The sequence below is a fragment of the Pavona decussata genome, unplaced genomic scaffold (assembly GCF_977016875.1).
Source record: "Pavona decussata unplaced genomic scaffold, jaPavDecu1.1 SCAFFOLD_409, whole genome shotgun sequence".
NCBI classification, from domain to species: domain Eukaryota; kingdom Metazoa; phylum Cnidaria; class Anthozoa; order Scleractinia; family Agariciidae; genus Pavona; species Pavona decussata.
Genome location: NW_028145775.1, coordinates 196,962 through 212,527, shown reverse-complemented (window position 1 = coordinate 212,527; position 15,566 = coordinate 196,962). Strand labels below are relative to the sequence as shown.

Below are 15,566 nucleotides of genomic sequence, written 5' to 3'. Positions count from 1 at the left end.
ATCTTCTGCGATCGTCTGCGATCACGATCGCAGGATCGCAGACGATCGCAGAAGTAGTTTCCATATGATCGCAGACGATCGCAGACCTTATTGCGATCTGCGATCTGCGAACTGCGATCCGCGATCATATGGAAACCAGCCTTTAGATAGAACATGGTTCTATCTTCTGCGATCGTCTGCGATGATCGCAGACCTTATTGCGATCTGCGATCCGCGATCATATGGAAACCAGCCTTTAATTATAAGTGTCAGTTAAGTTCTTTCGAGTAGTGCTTCTTCTTCTCTAGTTCTTTAAAATACTTTTTCGTGGTTTTTGGTGAGGGGCTAAATAAAAAGTATATAAGATATATGATAGAACTATATATAACCGAAAATATATGTAACTTTTAAAATAACGTTGGCTTGGTGGAAAAGTGAATTAACTTTTCTCCAACTTTTACGGACCTCGGCGAGAGCAGGGCTGGACATTAAGATACTCGCTGATTCACTTGGCTTGATGAGCGAACGCCTGTATACAAGTCAGTATTATTCGAGCAAAAATTAAGTCCTGGAATATTAATACAACAATATATAAGGTATCTCGAAAACTGGAACAATCACATTAACATCAAAATATGTTGTCAATTTTAGAAAGACACAAACACCAGGCTTTATAATGCCCAGTCGTTTTCTTGTTTGTTACCGTTATAAGTAATTTGATACCATCTACAGAATACCAAATTAAATACGCTCATCATTATAACATTTTTTTATTTAATATACGGTACTTTGAATTTGAGCGTGGAATATTCAATGTTAATTATAGCTATCAGTTAAGGACGGTGCCTACTATTGTTACTGCGCATACGTTCTGCGCATCGCAAGATACCCGGGTTTCCTATGGGTGGTGCCTACTAATACAGGAATATTTTTGGGCGGTTTAAATCTATACGGAGAAAGCAGAACTTACCAAATGCTTTTGGTATCTCAAAAGAAAATTGGGGGTAACCATGCATTTTTCAGAGATAATTAAGCTTCAATTTAGGAAAAAATCCCATACATTGCTTTATATTTTGGCGTTTTTTAGAGATATTATTGCTTAATTATCTCTGAAAAATGCGTGGTTACCCCCAATTTTCTTTTTGGATTCCAATAGGCCTTGCTGAGATCTACTTTTCCCGCATAGTCATAAACCGCACAAAAATACTTCGGTATTAGTGGGCACCGTCCTTAAGTTGTCTACTCCAAGTTGCTTTAAGTCATTCCAGTTTGACTATTTTCACTTACTTTTTAAAAGCTATTTTAAGCTTTTAGTGGGGTATTCCGGTAGGGAGCTTTTTTGCAGATTTACTAGTACTGTGTTGGGGTTTTGGTGACTTTTGAATAAGTGGCATTACTGAATGCTACCTTTTTGTCGTAAACACAATGAAAGTAAAGATTACTTCAAGTGGCAAAGATCAGAAACCAACAAAAACAAACTACACGGAAAAAAAGATAGAAAAGAAAGCTTTTATTTATATAAGGGTAACAGTTAGTTAAGGGACCGCGGTATTAGCTTAAAATAAATATTTTATCTTTTATTTTTAATTTATATAAGGGTAACAGTTAGTTAATGGACTGCGGTATTTGCTTAAAATAAATAAATAGTTTTATGATAAAAGAATGTGATCTTTTACAGCCTAAGTTTGGTCCAATAGCCCTTTTCACCGTTAACTCTGCTCATTTGAATTACAATGAAATCTAGCAGGTATGTGAGGCAATTTCGGGCTATTTTGTAGCTTTAGCCCGAAATTGCCTCGCATCCGCGCTGGATAACATTGTAATGCAAATGAGAAAAATCAACCGTGAAAAGGGCCATTTCAAGCCTTTCGATTCTTCTGTTTGACCGAGAAATGAAATATGACATAATTTGGCACTGCAATTTTGCTACTAAAGACTGGTTCACACGAGCTGCGCTAACGCAAAGGCGAATGTGGCTTGCGCCGGCTAGGGCTTGCTTCGCACGTATGAACCAAGTAACACTCGGATAATATAGGCTGTACAGAAATGAATTTCGTCAAGATAAAGTTTAACTTTGTTCAATGATGGAATCATTTGCGTCCACTATATTTTACTAGCTATTTCTACCTTTTTCCCACAGATTTCTTAGGCAAAGCTTGAAACACAGCCAAATATCTCCCGCATTCGTTGTTTCCTTGTATCCTACCTTTTTCTTTCAACTGAGGAAAGAATCTGAACTTTATAATTATTTAGTCGAAATGCATTTTCTTGTCGCCCAGTCTTAGGAGGAGTCCAAGAAGAAGAACTGAAAGGCGCAAGCTATTTTGAATGTGATTGATTTTCTTCTCGTGCGTATGCTAAAAGAATCAACATACAAAGAAAGAAGGCGTTAAGTGCTAATATGACAATGCAGTTGATGTTCACGGGCAATAATATGGTTTTGGTCCTGCTCAGGCACATTTTAGCCGCCGACCATGGAGCTCCTACAGGCATTATTTCTAACAACAGCTCATTGGAATTAAAAAGTCGAGAATTTCAGAACAAGTACGTTTCTGGCAGCTAGTGTTATTCTTTATATAGGGCCTGAACGGCTTTGTTCATATTTGTGCTTCGTAATGGCGCAAATTTCCACTGTATCATGATCAACTCCAGCTTAATGAACACTGCATGGTTATTGTATAGAGGTCGTGTGCAATCTGTGGCGGTATAGATTTGGGAAAGATCGTTCTTCTTCGTCATCTTTCAAGATGTTAATCATGTCTTGAAATTGACTGGCTCGTAATTCTACGGTGTAGCCACTTGGTTGAGATCCATTTTCCGGTTTGTTTCAAATTCTGCATAAATTTCTGCATGTTCTGCGCATGTTTCTCGTGTAGCTCTGCGTGTTCGCACCAAAACTCCCCATTGAGCTAACTTTCCAGAGATCTCAAGCAGAGCTGTCTATGGAGCTATCTGCTTTATACCTGCATGTTTCTTGTGTAGCTCCGCGTGTTCAAACCAAAACTCCCTACTGAGCTAACTTTCCAGAGATCTCAAGCAGAGCTGTCTATGGAGCTATCTGCTTTATACCTGACGTAGATTGAACTCACTTCTTGTTCACATTTCTCTCGCTTACGACTGAACCGCCTTTGGCGAAGAGCGCCGCTTAGTAATAACATGAGAAATTTTAAGACTGGCTGCTCGCTTATTACTTAAAGACCTGTAAGAGATGAGCTGAGATAATTGTAGAGCTTTTACTTTTTCTAATAAGGGAGTAAGCCAACGCTATCACAATATAAATAGCAGAGAAAAACATTAACTTTTTTGTTTTAAATCGAAGTTCTTCGGAATGCCGTCGTCGTTTGATCACCAAAATAAAATATAATTTGCTCCAAGGCTTTCTTAAACGCAGAATATCTTTTTTTCCATTTATTTATTTATTTATTTATTTATTTATTTATTTATTTATTTATTTATTTATTTATTGAGTTTTTGCAATGAACATTTAAAATGATATAAAAAATACATAAAACATGAGGAACATATACTGATTAATTATCAAAAAAGACCAGAAACAACACGACGGCGTTGCATTTAGGGCAGATAGTCCTCCACGATCTTATATCGTCCTGGTCGTCCTGATAATATTCCATCAGCTTTTTTTTGAAAGATTGGAGTGGGACGTTATTTCCGCGTAAGTTGTCAGGTAGTACATTCCAAATGCAGCTACAGTGAATGGAAAAAGAGCGCTAATACGTTACCGTTCCGCATTTCTGATTGTTCAAAGAAACAGAGTTATTGCTTGAAGATCTAGTTTGTTTAGCCGGTTGTTTAACAACAGGCAGATACCCCCTATTTACTTAATTTAAGTTATTTACAGCCTTGTAAAAGAAAACAATGTCAAGGTATTCATTCAACTGAAATCTGTTCGTGTACGTAATGTCGCAGCGGAAAGGGCGCTTCAAGATGTATTTTGTCGCACGCCACTGAACACATTCATCTTCCTTTAGCAAACCAACGGACTGTGGCTGCCACACCTGTGTAGCACATCCAAGGTGACAGCGGACGATGGCCAAATACAATGTGCGGCGTGTCTGGACGCTATGGATGCTCTTGGACGCCCGGCGCACAAAGCCGAGAAGTATATTGGCTTTAGCACATTTAATTTTATGAATTCTTCAATTGTCGTCAATTCGTCAATTCCTCGCATCGTCAATTCGTCACATTGTTCGGATATCTGTTTATACCAGGTAAGGTCGCTTAAGATCATTGGTAAGATCATCGCTTCAGGCCTTAAAAATTATGCTCTATATGCTAAGCGCACTCTCTGAAACGAAAGCTAACAATTTCCTCGATAACTAAAGAGCATAGAAAGGAAAATTTAAGACTATAAGGATAGTATATGACTTTATTCAAGACAAAAATATTTACTGCTTCAACTCCGTAGTCAGCTAGGAGCTAGCCGGCATAAAATTCAGTCATCGGAATTAGTCCATTGCGTTACAGGAGGTTCAGTTGAATGATAACTTGCATTTCATATAAATAAACACAACCTGTGACCTTCCGCCATATTGGATTTGCCTCTTCTTGTTCCTAGTACTCCTCGGTTCTCTTTCTGGATTTTAGGTTATAAGAACAACCCATCCGTGCTATTTTCTCCACAAAAAGATCCTCTGACTTGTTATTTACAGCATTTATAAGATGCATTTGACAAACTGGACACGAGTTCCTGTAGTCGGCTGCTGTATTTTTCTTACACTGTCGGTACTTCCGCAAGCCGGTATGTATTCTTGTATAGATTTCCAAAATTGTTAATGCATGTGTTATCAGGATCACTTTATTACTAGAGTTCGTTCACACGTTGAAGATTGCGTTGAAATGTTTTGAGTTCAGTTTAATCAAAGTGTTGACAATGAACCGATTCAATTCGCTTGGGCTAAAGAACCACCGTTGCGTCTAGGTCTCATGAAGTTTGCTCGCCGCTGGCTGAAGCGAATGATCATGACACCTAAATCATTTGGTCGGGCTCAACGTAGAAGCCAGAATGTAACATTTGATATTGCTTATTGCTTACGCAAGGATTGAATTTCTCTTAAAGCCCCATTGATTCAAATTTCATTATTAATTCAATATTGATGTTTTGAATTTAAAACTGGGGGGTCGTACCATAACGCCATAATATGCTGAGTTTTCAGTTCAATCGAGCGTGACATTTGATAAACTTCAGTTTCACCTGAAGCGAAACACAACGAACGGGTATCAAAGAATGCAAATCAATTTATCAACTGTAACATTATTACTCCTCAGTGCCTGGAAGGAGCTCAGTAAAACCACAGGCAACCCAAGTCACGATAGCTATTTTAAGGTGGCATTTCGATGTAACCGGCGGCAAGTTGAGAATTTCAATGAACGAACGTAAATGAAGCTATATTTCAACATTGATTCGATAAAATGAATAAGACTAACTTATCTCTGGCGTTTTGTTATTTGGTTTCGGGTTATATCACCGTTTTGGAGGTTTCTTTGAAACAATGATCTTCGGGTAATAATTTTTTTATTTTTTTATTTATTTATTTATTTTGCAACACCACAAATACAATGTAAACAAAAAAAAAAATAAAATAGATGTAACAATGGTGAGGAGACCTAAAGGAAACTATGAGGCTTATATTAATTAGGTCTCCTCAGTTATTATCTTACAAGATGAAATCAAAAAAGAAGATAAGAACACGACGACGGATACAATTACAATTTCATACAATTACAAAGTCAAACGGAAGGATATATTACGAAAAGAAAAGGTACAAGAAAATGAAAACTACTAACAGTTATTATAGAAAAATGCCTTAAGTGCTTTCTTAAAGGAGATAGAGGAGGACGAGTTGACGATTTCGGTACACAAGGAGTTGTAAAATTTAGGTCCCTGGTAAAAAACGGAAAATTGTTTGATGTTAGTTCGACAAATAGGCAAACGATATAAATGAGAGTTTCTTGTATGATACGAATGAATTTCTTTCTGTAAGGTGAATTTACTGTCAAATATTAAAGGAAGGGTACGGTTTCGGTAAGAGTACATGAAAAAACCTAATTGAAATAGGTGTATGTCATGAAATTTTAAAATACCAAGTTTTCCAAAGATTGGATCAATATGTGCATAGAAATGGGTTTTAGCTATAGTTCTCACCACTCGTTTGAACTGAAGAATTTCAAGACGAAGAAGGTTAGATTTGTAAGTGGAGGCCCAAATTAAGTTGCAGTAAAGAAAGTATGGGTAGACTAATGGTTTATTTATCAACGAGGATCTATCGAAGGAAACCATCGAGAAGCGCGAGGTTCAGAGGCCAAAAATGGAAGAAGCTAAACGAAATGGGAAAACGGCTTACTTCGTTTTGGAGAGATAGATTAGTTAGGCTTGGTAAGTTCTAGTTCCTTTTGTAAAGCTAGTTTCCCTTTCGTCAAATACTGGCTTCAGAAACTAGCCAAGAACAAAACTTGCCGGGCTGTCGCACAGAGTAGGACTAGCCTGAGTAACAGGCTTTTCGGAGGGGGGGGGGGGGGGGGTTATTTTGATCTTATTTCAACTTCATACTCTTACATAACGCCGGCTTTGGTTAGCTGTGAGTGCCACTAGCCAAAACAGTTATACTAATATTGACCGGACGCGAAAGGTATCCATGCAAGAATGCACCAATTCACCATTGAAGGGGCACTATCTGAATAAAAAATACGGCTAGATAAATGATCCAATGATAATACCTGCGGGTACATCTATCTCTCTTACTGTGATGAGTAGATTTTAAAATGGATTGCGTCTGATGAAAGGTGATGGTGGTTGGTAGTAGTGTCCCTGTGTCGCTTTCTGTTTCACTTAGCTTAAAGCATTGTCTGCTATGAATGACAACTGAATTTGACTGTGCTTTGAATGTAATCGTCTACCTTTCGATCTCATCGTTAGTTTGGATACTGCCTGAAAGACTTGGCTTGAGATTTGACGTTCTCAGTATATCTAGTAGCCCATTTAGGTCGATTTATGGCCATTAAAGTGTCCACGACCCGAATGCATTGTGCGCTATATTTTTCGCTTGTTTTTACTATTATTATTATTATTATTATTATTATTATTATTATTATTATTATTATTATTATTATTATTATTATACAGGCAGTAAGCTAAAATAGTTTAATCATAATATTGGATCTCTGCAAGAGATTAATTTGGAAAATTTCTGGCCTTGAATGTTGTTTGAATGTTATTCTCGGGAGTATTGTAAATACTTACGAAGACGTCTTAGCCCCTTTTTCCTTTAGGCTGGTTTTGAGTTCCTGAGCGTGGGAGGATGGGGAACTGCTCCCCTCCCCATGTAACTTTAACTCTGCACATTCATCTAGCTCAGTGTCACATTCCTATGCCTTAATCTTCAATGATAATAAAAAAAAAAAAAGATTGAGAAACGCGAGTTTTTTTTTTTTCCTTTTTTACTTTTGTTTTTGCGAATATGTCTGCCTTTCTAATTAAGTCCACTTGAGTGTATCTTCCACAAAGAATGTTATTATTAAGTTTTAAGTTGAACAAGTTTTTGTGAAGCTCTACATGTCTGATTAGCCACTTTGCAATTAGCCCCTTTAACGGATAATAAGGCGCTCTGAGCTCTGGCATTGTAAACGTTAACCGGATGACCACTTAATACTCTGCTGCTATAGGCTACTCAAAAACGGACTCTTCTATCTACACGATCTACACGACCATGAGCTACTGAAGATATCTAATGGTATAAAAAATTAGACCTGACCTACCGAGAACGGGCCAATACCGACAAGCCTAACTCAGTAGCACTTGAGTTGGCATAACAATGTTTTTCTTTCTTTTCTTCATATACACTAATTCTACTGAGCTATTGAAACTTTGAACATGTTGATTATTACGTTTTCCTGTCCAAGGTACATTAACATTTACATCATCATATAGAGGAGGCAGAGTGAATGGAGTTTCTGGCACCACAGTGACATTCACATGGAGCTTCTTAGGTGATACTGGAAAAGTAGACTGGGGAATCAAAAAGGACAACGTAAACCAGATTACCACACTAGTACTTCTTGACCAGACTGGTATGATACCATTTAGTCCTCCTGCTCCTGGTGCATACGTCAAACGAGTTAATGGATCCTTTAATGGGGATTCATCTGCCGCACAGGCCATCTTCAGCCTTGCTAACATCACAAAAAACGATGAGAAAATTTATGGCTGCGAAGCAAGGTCATCAGATTTATCTGTCACACTATTTGACACAGTGGCATTAGTTGTCGTAGGTGAGTCGTTGCATCTTTTAACGGTACTGACTGTACTTGAATTTATTTAACTTCATTCCTCGGAAACAGAAGTTTTAATGAAAGATTGTGTTCAAATTTCATCAAGCTACTTACTGAATGTATTTTTTCTATAAAACTTAAATATCATGTCAAGGTCACCATAGTTGTTCTCTAGAAACGAAGCGTTGAAATATATAATTGTAATTTATGCAACTTCATCAAAATTTATTATCACATTATTTGACACTGTCGTTTTAGTTGTTTTGGGCACCTGAATAGCTAATCAAAATTAGGCATGAAAAGTATTTATAATTAGCATTTGTTATTGCTCATTGAAGTTTCACTGAGTTAGTTTTAAACAATATTAAAATGGAGCAATATTTTTTTGACTGAATAGCTAACTAAATTACGCATGAGAAGTATTCATGATTAGCATTTGTTATTGCATATTGAACTGTTTCAGTTTGTTCTAAACAATTGAAATGGAGCAATATTGTTCAAAAGATCAGAGAGGCCGCTTACGACTTTGAGAAAAGCTTTATGTCTCTATGATTTTTTAGGTCATATCAAATTATATCAAGCATACAACAATCTCTTTATTAATATGTCTTAAATCCTTCCTCACCGACCACAGATACCCCTTAACCTTAAAATATTTTAATTTCTTCTTTGTGACCAATAGAAAATGCTTACACACATCTCGAAAACGTTTAAACAAATCACAATTAAATTCAGTCACCATGTTTTGTCTTAATGCGCACATGCGGTACAACACTAAGCCCTGTGAAGTGTCTGGGTCGATCCGGTTTTCGGGCTCGGGCACTAGTCTAAACAGACATTTTTTGGGTGCCCGAGCAAAAATCTCAGCACCGTGCCTAGCCACTGGCATTACTACCCGGGCACCGGTCGTTGGCAAGAACAATGGTCTGAAACAGGATTTTCTTCCCTCTCGTTTGCTCAATGTCTCTCTGTGATATAATAAATAAGATAGCAGGTCATGGACGAACAAGAACACGGATTGTTCCTTGGGACCGATTAAGGAGTTGCATGTTCATCCCCCTGGATCATTATCTGAAATATGATATCAAGAGCTGCACACTTCTCAGATTATGCTCACCATCACCCTTTTCTGTGTCATGCAATTACAGTCAGTAACATGCCAAGTGTCAAAACTTACAATCCATTGTTCAGTACCCTGTCATCCTTTCCCAAGGTTGGTACTGGTTTTGCAGTTGGTACTGGCAGTACTGGCAGTTGGTTACAGTCTTGATTTGTTGTGCTCTCACCACATAATACTTGTCCAACTCCTTGTCCAATACAGTTGTTGTGCAAGCTTTGTTCATGACTTGCAACTTCTGTGTACCACAGTACCAGGAGTGTCACAATCTCCAGTACTCTACCTACTCCTTTGTTAGGTATTGGCTGCAGAATAGCAGCGACATAACTTGTACATAATAAAGTGATTTGAACCATGATTCAGGTATTGCTGCCAAAACAAATGTAACACAGTGTAGTACACCTGTTATATCAATATTGAATTAAGGATATAATAGTTGCCAGGGTTACTATTTACACCATCTCATTCATAAGGTAAATTCACTCCTTGATGAGTTATTTTATGTCTCTTTTTCTTGTCATGTACATTTCAATACAAGATGTTGAGTGTAAAATAGTTTTCGGCCGAGTGCTTACTTTATTTTTAGAACTATAAATAGATATGATTGTCAGCTAATTTGTTTGTTTTGATGAGCAAAAAACTATAAGCCAACACCTGCAAAGTGTTGTGGCTTCCTTGCACAGCCTTTTTTTTTTTTTGTACTACTCCAGAACTCCACTCAGTGACAAATTGATTATGCTTGAAATTAATTAACATTTCTTTGAAATTCAAATAACAAATTACGCTGTGAATGATTTATGTTCTGTACTACTTGGCGTACACATTGTCACTGTCAATGGATATTCTGTAAGATTGCATTTGTCTGTATCGTTCTGGATTTTTCTATTGGAGGACAGACGCATAGACAACGTCGCCATTAACAACTTTTGCTTCTTTATTATATAAAACAAATAGGGCCAGTTATTTAAACTGTCTAAAGCCCCATTCACACCAAAAAAACAAGTTTAATTAAACCAGGTTTAACAAAATGAAAATTGGTAACAGAAAGCTGAACCATTGGCTTTGAGATAGGATTCAAGTAAACTTTAACTTAATGCTTTCATTTGTGCTAAATCTGCAGTCAACAAAAATCCGAAAGTAGATTTTACGAAGGAAACAATTTTAAACTGTGTTTAACTAAACAGCTTTTAAACGTGTTCAAGCCTTGGTGTGAATACGGCATAACTTAGGCCGCGGCTTGTTTTCTCGTCTGCGATGCAAGCCTTCTTGCTACCGTCAGCAACAGACAATGTGACAACAGACAATGATTGTTGGCAAAACTGAAAATAGCTTAGAACGTGGTTTTGTTAAACGCCGTCTAAACTGCCTTTTAATAACTGGCCCATCGATTCCATGTTGTCGATCGTCTGTTCAGTAATAGATCACAGAAGACAACAAATTGTGGTAAGAACATCAGTGACACGCTCTGCCTCGTGTACCACTTTTTTGTTCTTACCACATTTTGACGCCATCTGTGATCTATTACTGAACAGACGCACGTCAACATGGAATCTCTTTGTTAAACAGAATCAACAAAGGGGACAGTACTTCTTCATAGGCTCTTTTTTCAGCTTACCGGGACGAATTAAGGGAGGTTCACTGATTCAGGCTACACAGCTATTAAAAAATATATGTGTCGGTTGTTATTTTTATTGCTTGTCGTGCTGTTCGAATTACATGCGAAACTAATACGAATGTATCGCAGTTTGGCGGTTATAACTATAATCCAAGGGCCTGCCCATGAAGAATTAACAACGTTCGTTTCTTTTAGCCGTGTTTAATTGCTATCAGTTAATTAATAAGTTGGTCCAGGTGCCCCAGGAATTACAGGCTCCGGCCGGAAGATAATAAACGGATAGTAAACGGTTTTTCCGTTTAAACGGAAAAGCGTTAGTGTCCGGTTTCCCAAACAGGGTCACATATATACAGGAACTACACGAACTATACAAGAACTGCATGAGCTATGCCAAAGACAGGAACCACACAAGCTACAGAGACTGCCGCCTTTTAATCGTGACGGAAGTCATGAATCTATTACCGCATTCTTACTCTAGCGTGACTTTACTTTGATGTCGAACTTCCGCTTCAGAGGTCACGTGCCATTGTAGTGCCAGTGATGGCGCGTCCGGTGAAGAATCGGTCATTTTAACTCCTTCTTAATTTCGATACATCTCTTGTACTGACGTTCATAAAGAAAGACTTTCCGATGAGCTGTCCGCAATATGATAAGATGCATTTTGTAAAGCCACTTGTAATAACTGCAGTCCGCGGGTTCACGATGGCCATGTTGTTATTTCCGAGGCCAGGTATGTTGTGCTTTCATTCTCTTTAATGATGGTTGTTAAGTTAAGACAACTTTGCAACAGAAAAGCAAATTCGTTGCTTATATCTCTATTGCTGGTAACACATAAATGTTGATGAACTAAACACGTTATCTGATGCCCTTTTCTGTACCGAGTATGAAGCAGTAGACATTTTCCGCCTCGGTTACCAAGTATCAATAATATTGACTGTAAGGCGTATGTCATTCAATTTAGGGATTGAAGGCACGTTCCCAGTGCCATAAGCGCAATTTATACTCGGAGAGATCGTGCTTTGTTATCTAAAAAAAATCCGGCGAAATTTACATATGGCTGAAGGTACGTCTGAGTAGATAACTTGGATCTGGATGACATGGCAAGCTATGACACGGTCGAATGATTCGTATTGTTCAGGACAGAATGGTAGTTTAATTCCCAAATTAATCGCGGATTTAATTTTTTTTCTTATTTCGTGTAGCAAACGAAACAAATGCTAAGGGAGTGTTCATTATTTATGGGAAGGGGGGGGGGGGGAGGCTGGCAAATGGGAGGGGGGGCAAGCGAAGTTTACTCCCCTATTTAGGTGGGGGCAGAGAGGTTTTACTCTCGATCTGGGGAAGAGGGGGGGGGGGGGGGGACAAAAAAAGTTTGAAGGTTGATATCATTAGTTTTGGGTTTTTTTTAATTCTTCCAGAACCGCATGACATTTAATGTACTTGTACCACAGTAAATCAAACCATAATCTCACACCAATAGTTTACACAGCAAATGGGTTCCATTCAATGGATTTGCTTCTTAGATATGTTTGGATTTCACTGACTGCACCAACAGATAGGCCGCCCTCAGAAATAAGTTGTTCTAGGCCTTTCACTAGAACGGTTAGGTGAAGGCTGTCAGTGTTTTGTAGGCAGATCATGTCATCTGACAGTGGCAATATAACTTCTTCTGCGCTTTGCCCAGTCAAGGACTCCACAACTGCAGCTCGGCAAAGTCTTTTTCTCTTTTCTTTCCTCTGTTTTGCCTTTCTCTTGGCCTCTTTCCGCCTCCTACTCACTCCATTTTTGTTTTTTTGAATGTCTGCCAATTGCCCAACTACCCTCTTTTCCTGCCTTGTGGTATTTTCCAGACTAGTGATTACACTCTGTATCACTTCAACCCGTACATTAACATACGCAATAGTTTCTTCTACTGCTAATGGAGCAAGCAAAAGGCAGGCGAGTAAAGCGCTAAGTGGAGGATGAGAGTATGGTTTGATAATAAATGCATCATTGGGAGGGGGGGGGGGGGTCATAAACGTTTACATGTTCTAGCTGGGGGGGGGGGGGGGGGGAAGTTATCCTTCATCATTGAGGGGGGTACAAAAAGTTCCAAACGTTCCGTTTCCCCATTTGCCAGCCCCCCTCCCCATAAATAGTGAACACTCCCTAAATGCAATTTGCCATTTTATTGGATCGATTATCCCCAGATAAGAAAGAGAGGGATGAAACGGATTAGCAAGGATTAGCTTAAGGAAACTTTTGATTCGGAGAGTATTTTAAATGGCAAAAAAAAAAAAAACTGATGAACTATTTAAAAGTCCATTACCGTCGATCAAGCTGAAGGCCTCTCATTTGATTTGGTTTCAGCAAGATGAAAACCATTTAAAACAAAGAATTTTTGATTATTAGGACGTTCATGTCGTTTAAAACTGAAGGCAATGAATCAAATTGAAATACGTGTTGCAGCATCGCTGACTTGTTGTCAATGCATCTTGCTCTTCACTGAGGACTCTAAATTTTCTACCAATCAAATAAATTACATTTTTTTTTAGATACTTTTGATTACTGAAGTGTTCTTTCGCTATGGCTGGTTCCAACTTGAAACTAAGGCCAACATAAACTCCAGCCGCTTCTCGCTGGAGAAATAGCGTTAATCAAAACATCAGTTGGACAAATCTTCAAAGTTTATTTCATGTTGATATATTGCTTCGCGTTCATTTAGAAATAGAAAGTGTTGGTACTTGATCAAATGATAACAATGTAATAGTGTAATCTCATAGATTGTAGATACACAGTTAGTCATGAAATTTTCTGAAACCTTTTTCTAAGATAACTTTGCTCTGAACAGTGATGCAGAAATAGCCTAGTTGTTCCTTTTCTACAAACCGTTTGACTTCTCGGTTTCTGAATCTTCATACAAAAAAGTCATGTAAGCAAACTCAATTTATGCCGTTAATTGAACAACCGCCCTGGCTTCCAAAATAAATTATGTGCCCCTGAGTGATGAAGAATGTTTCTTATCTGAAAACGAAATCACGATGAGAAAAAAAAAATAATTCGAGAGACCTTGAAGAGCAAAATACCTGCAAAGAGAACGGCGAGGAACCTAAAGAAAAGAAATCACATGGCTTTGTGGTTATTGCTTTGGTAACTCTGCCAAAGTGTCAAAATAGCACCGGTGTTGTGGCTAAAGGGAACACATTCCTAGGAATGTCCTCTCACCAGAGCCACAACTCCCTTCCTTCCACTCGAGCCTTTTGATAGCTGAATCGGACCTTGCCAAAGACTAGCGGCGACATAGTTTTGTTAATTCTTGGATCTTGCTTACCCCTGAACTACTGAATTGATCCGCTTCTGTTGCGCATCAAGCGAATGACAAAATATTGCTTATGTGGTGAATTGAAAACTAACTTGGTAGAAGAAATCGAGGGCTTTTCCGGAATATGAAACCGTTTCTTTTGACAAAAAATAATCAGAGTCAAGGTCAAACTGATTTCTTAAATTATTTGTTTTCAAAAAACGTGGAAAAGGCCAACTACAGTTAACTCCAAAATACAGTGGAGGCATTGTCAGAGCATTGGTTGGGTCTTCTGTGAATTTCACCTGGAGCTTCTCTCTGACTGGTACTTTTGGATCATTTGAATGGGGAATCAAGACATCTGGTGCGAATACCATTGCTTTAGTAATTGTAACTATACCTAGAACAGGTGACCCAGTAATAAATCAAGCATACACTGGACGTGCCAAAGGAAGTCGTAGTGGTGATCTAACGTCTGGTCAGGTCATTTTCACTCTTAGCTCCATCACATTGAATGATGATAGATCTTATGGCTGCAACATAAATCCATTGAATCAAATCCAGGACAAAAAAGATTTTGATTATTTCCACTTAGTTGTTGAAGGTGAGTAAGCTTGTTGTTTGTTAAAGATGTTTTAAAAGATTTGTCAGTAACAAATTATCTAACTTGAAACAGACCGCAAGGAGTATTCGAATTATCTACCTGCACGCCCAGGCTACCATTATTATCAGTTTAACATCTAATTTTTGAAAGATTTCCTTGTGTAGGATTTGAGGGGTAATTAACAACTGTAGAAACGATCAGACGTTGAGCTCGATGCTCAATTCAACCATTTCAGAGGAATTTGAGCATATCAAGTGTGGTCGTTACGTCTTAACATCATTTTCCTATAAGAAGGGGAAATCAGAGGAAATATAAAAATTGCCTTAGAAAAACCCCTCAGCACAGGACACACACAATCACACATAGATTTAACAATGGTACATAGATTATAAACGCTGCGTTAATCTCGAGGTCTAAACTGAATTGAACAGAGTACCAGAGTATTCCCCAAAAGTCTCTCGAATCTCTCGTTCAAAGTGTACTCAATTCAGTCAAATAAATTCCCGTGACCTTTAGCAACATACTGTTTGGGTGTCAATCCAGTACCCATAAACCTTTTTTTTTTTCCTTTGTTTGTTTGTTTTTTTTCAATCAATTCTGTCGACTCCCCCCCCCCCCCTCCCTCCATTTTCTCCTTCTTTCTTTTTGACATTCAAAGTTCTTTTTTTTTATGTGGCCACGTATT

General features: G+C 38.1%; 1 protein-coding gene across 9 annotated transcripts in view; it reads left to right on the top strand.

The window, feature by feature from the left end:
- LOC146451025 (tyrosine-protein kinase receptor Tie-1-like) overlaps window positions 1-15,566 on the top strand; it is a 139,582-nt gene that overhangs the window by 81,797 nt on the left and 42,219 nt on the right. The window contains exons 1-2 of one of the 9 annotated variants that reach the window (XM_085099671.1): window positions 11,465-11,727; window positions 14,510-14,881. The exons of 6 other annotated variants lie outside the window; for them this stretch is intronic. In XM_085099671.1, the coding sequence (XP_084955797.1) occupies window positions 11,628-11,727; window positions 14,510-14,881 (472 nt within the window). In that variant the 5' untranslated portion in view covers window positions 11,465-11,627. Of the gene's footprint in view, window positions 1-232; window positions 795-11,464; window positions 11,728-14,509; window positions 14,882-15,566 lie in introns of those variants that run through there. 2 more of the 9 variants (XR_014860149.1, XR_014860148.1) reach the window with 2 other exon arrangements.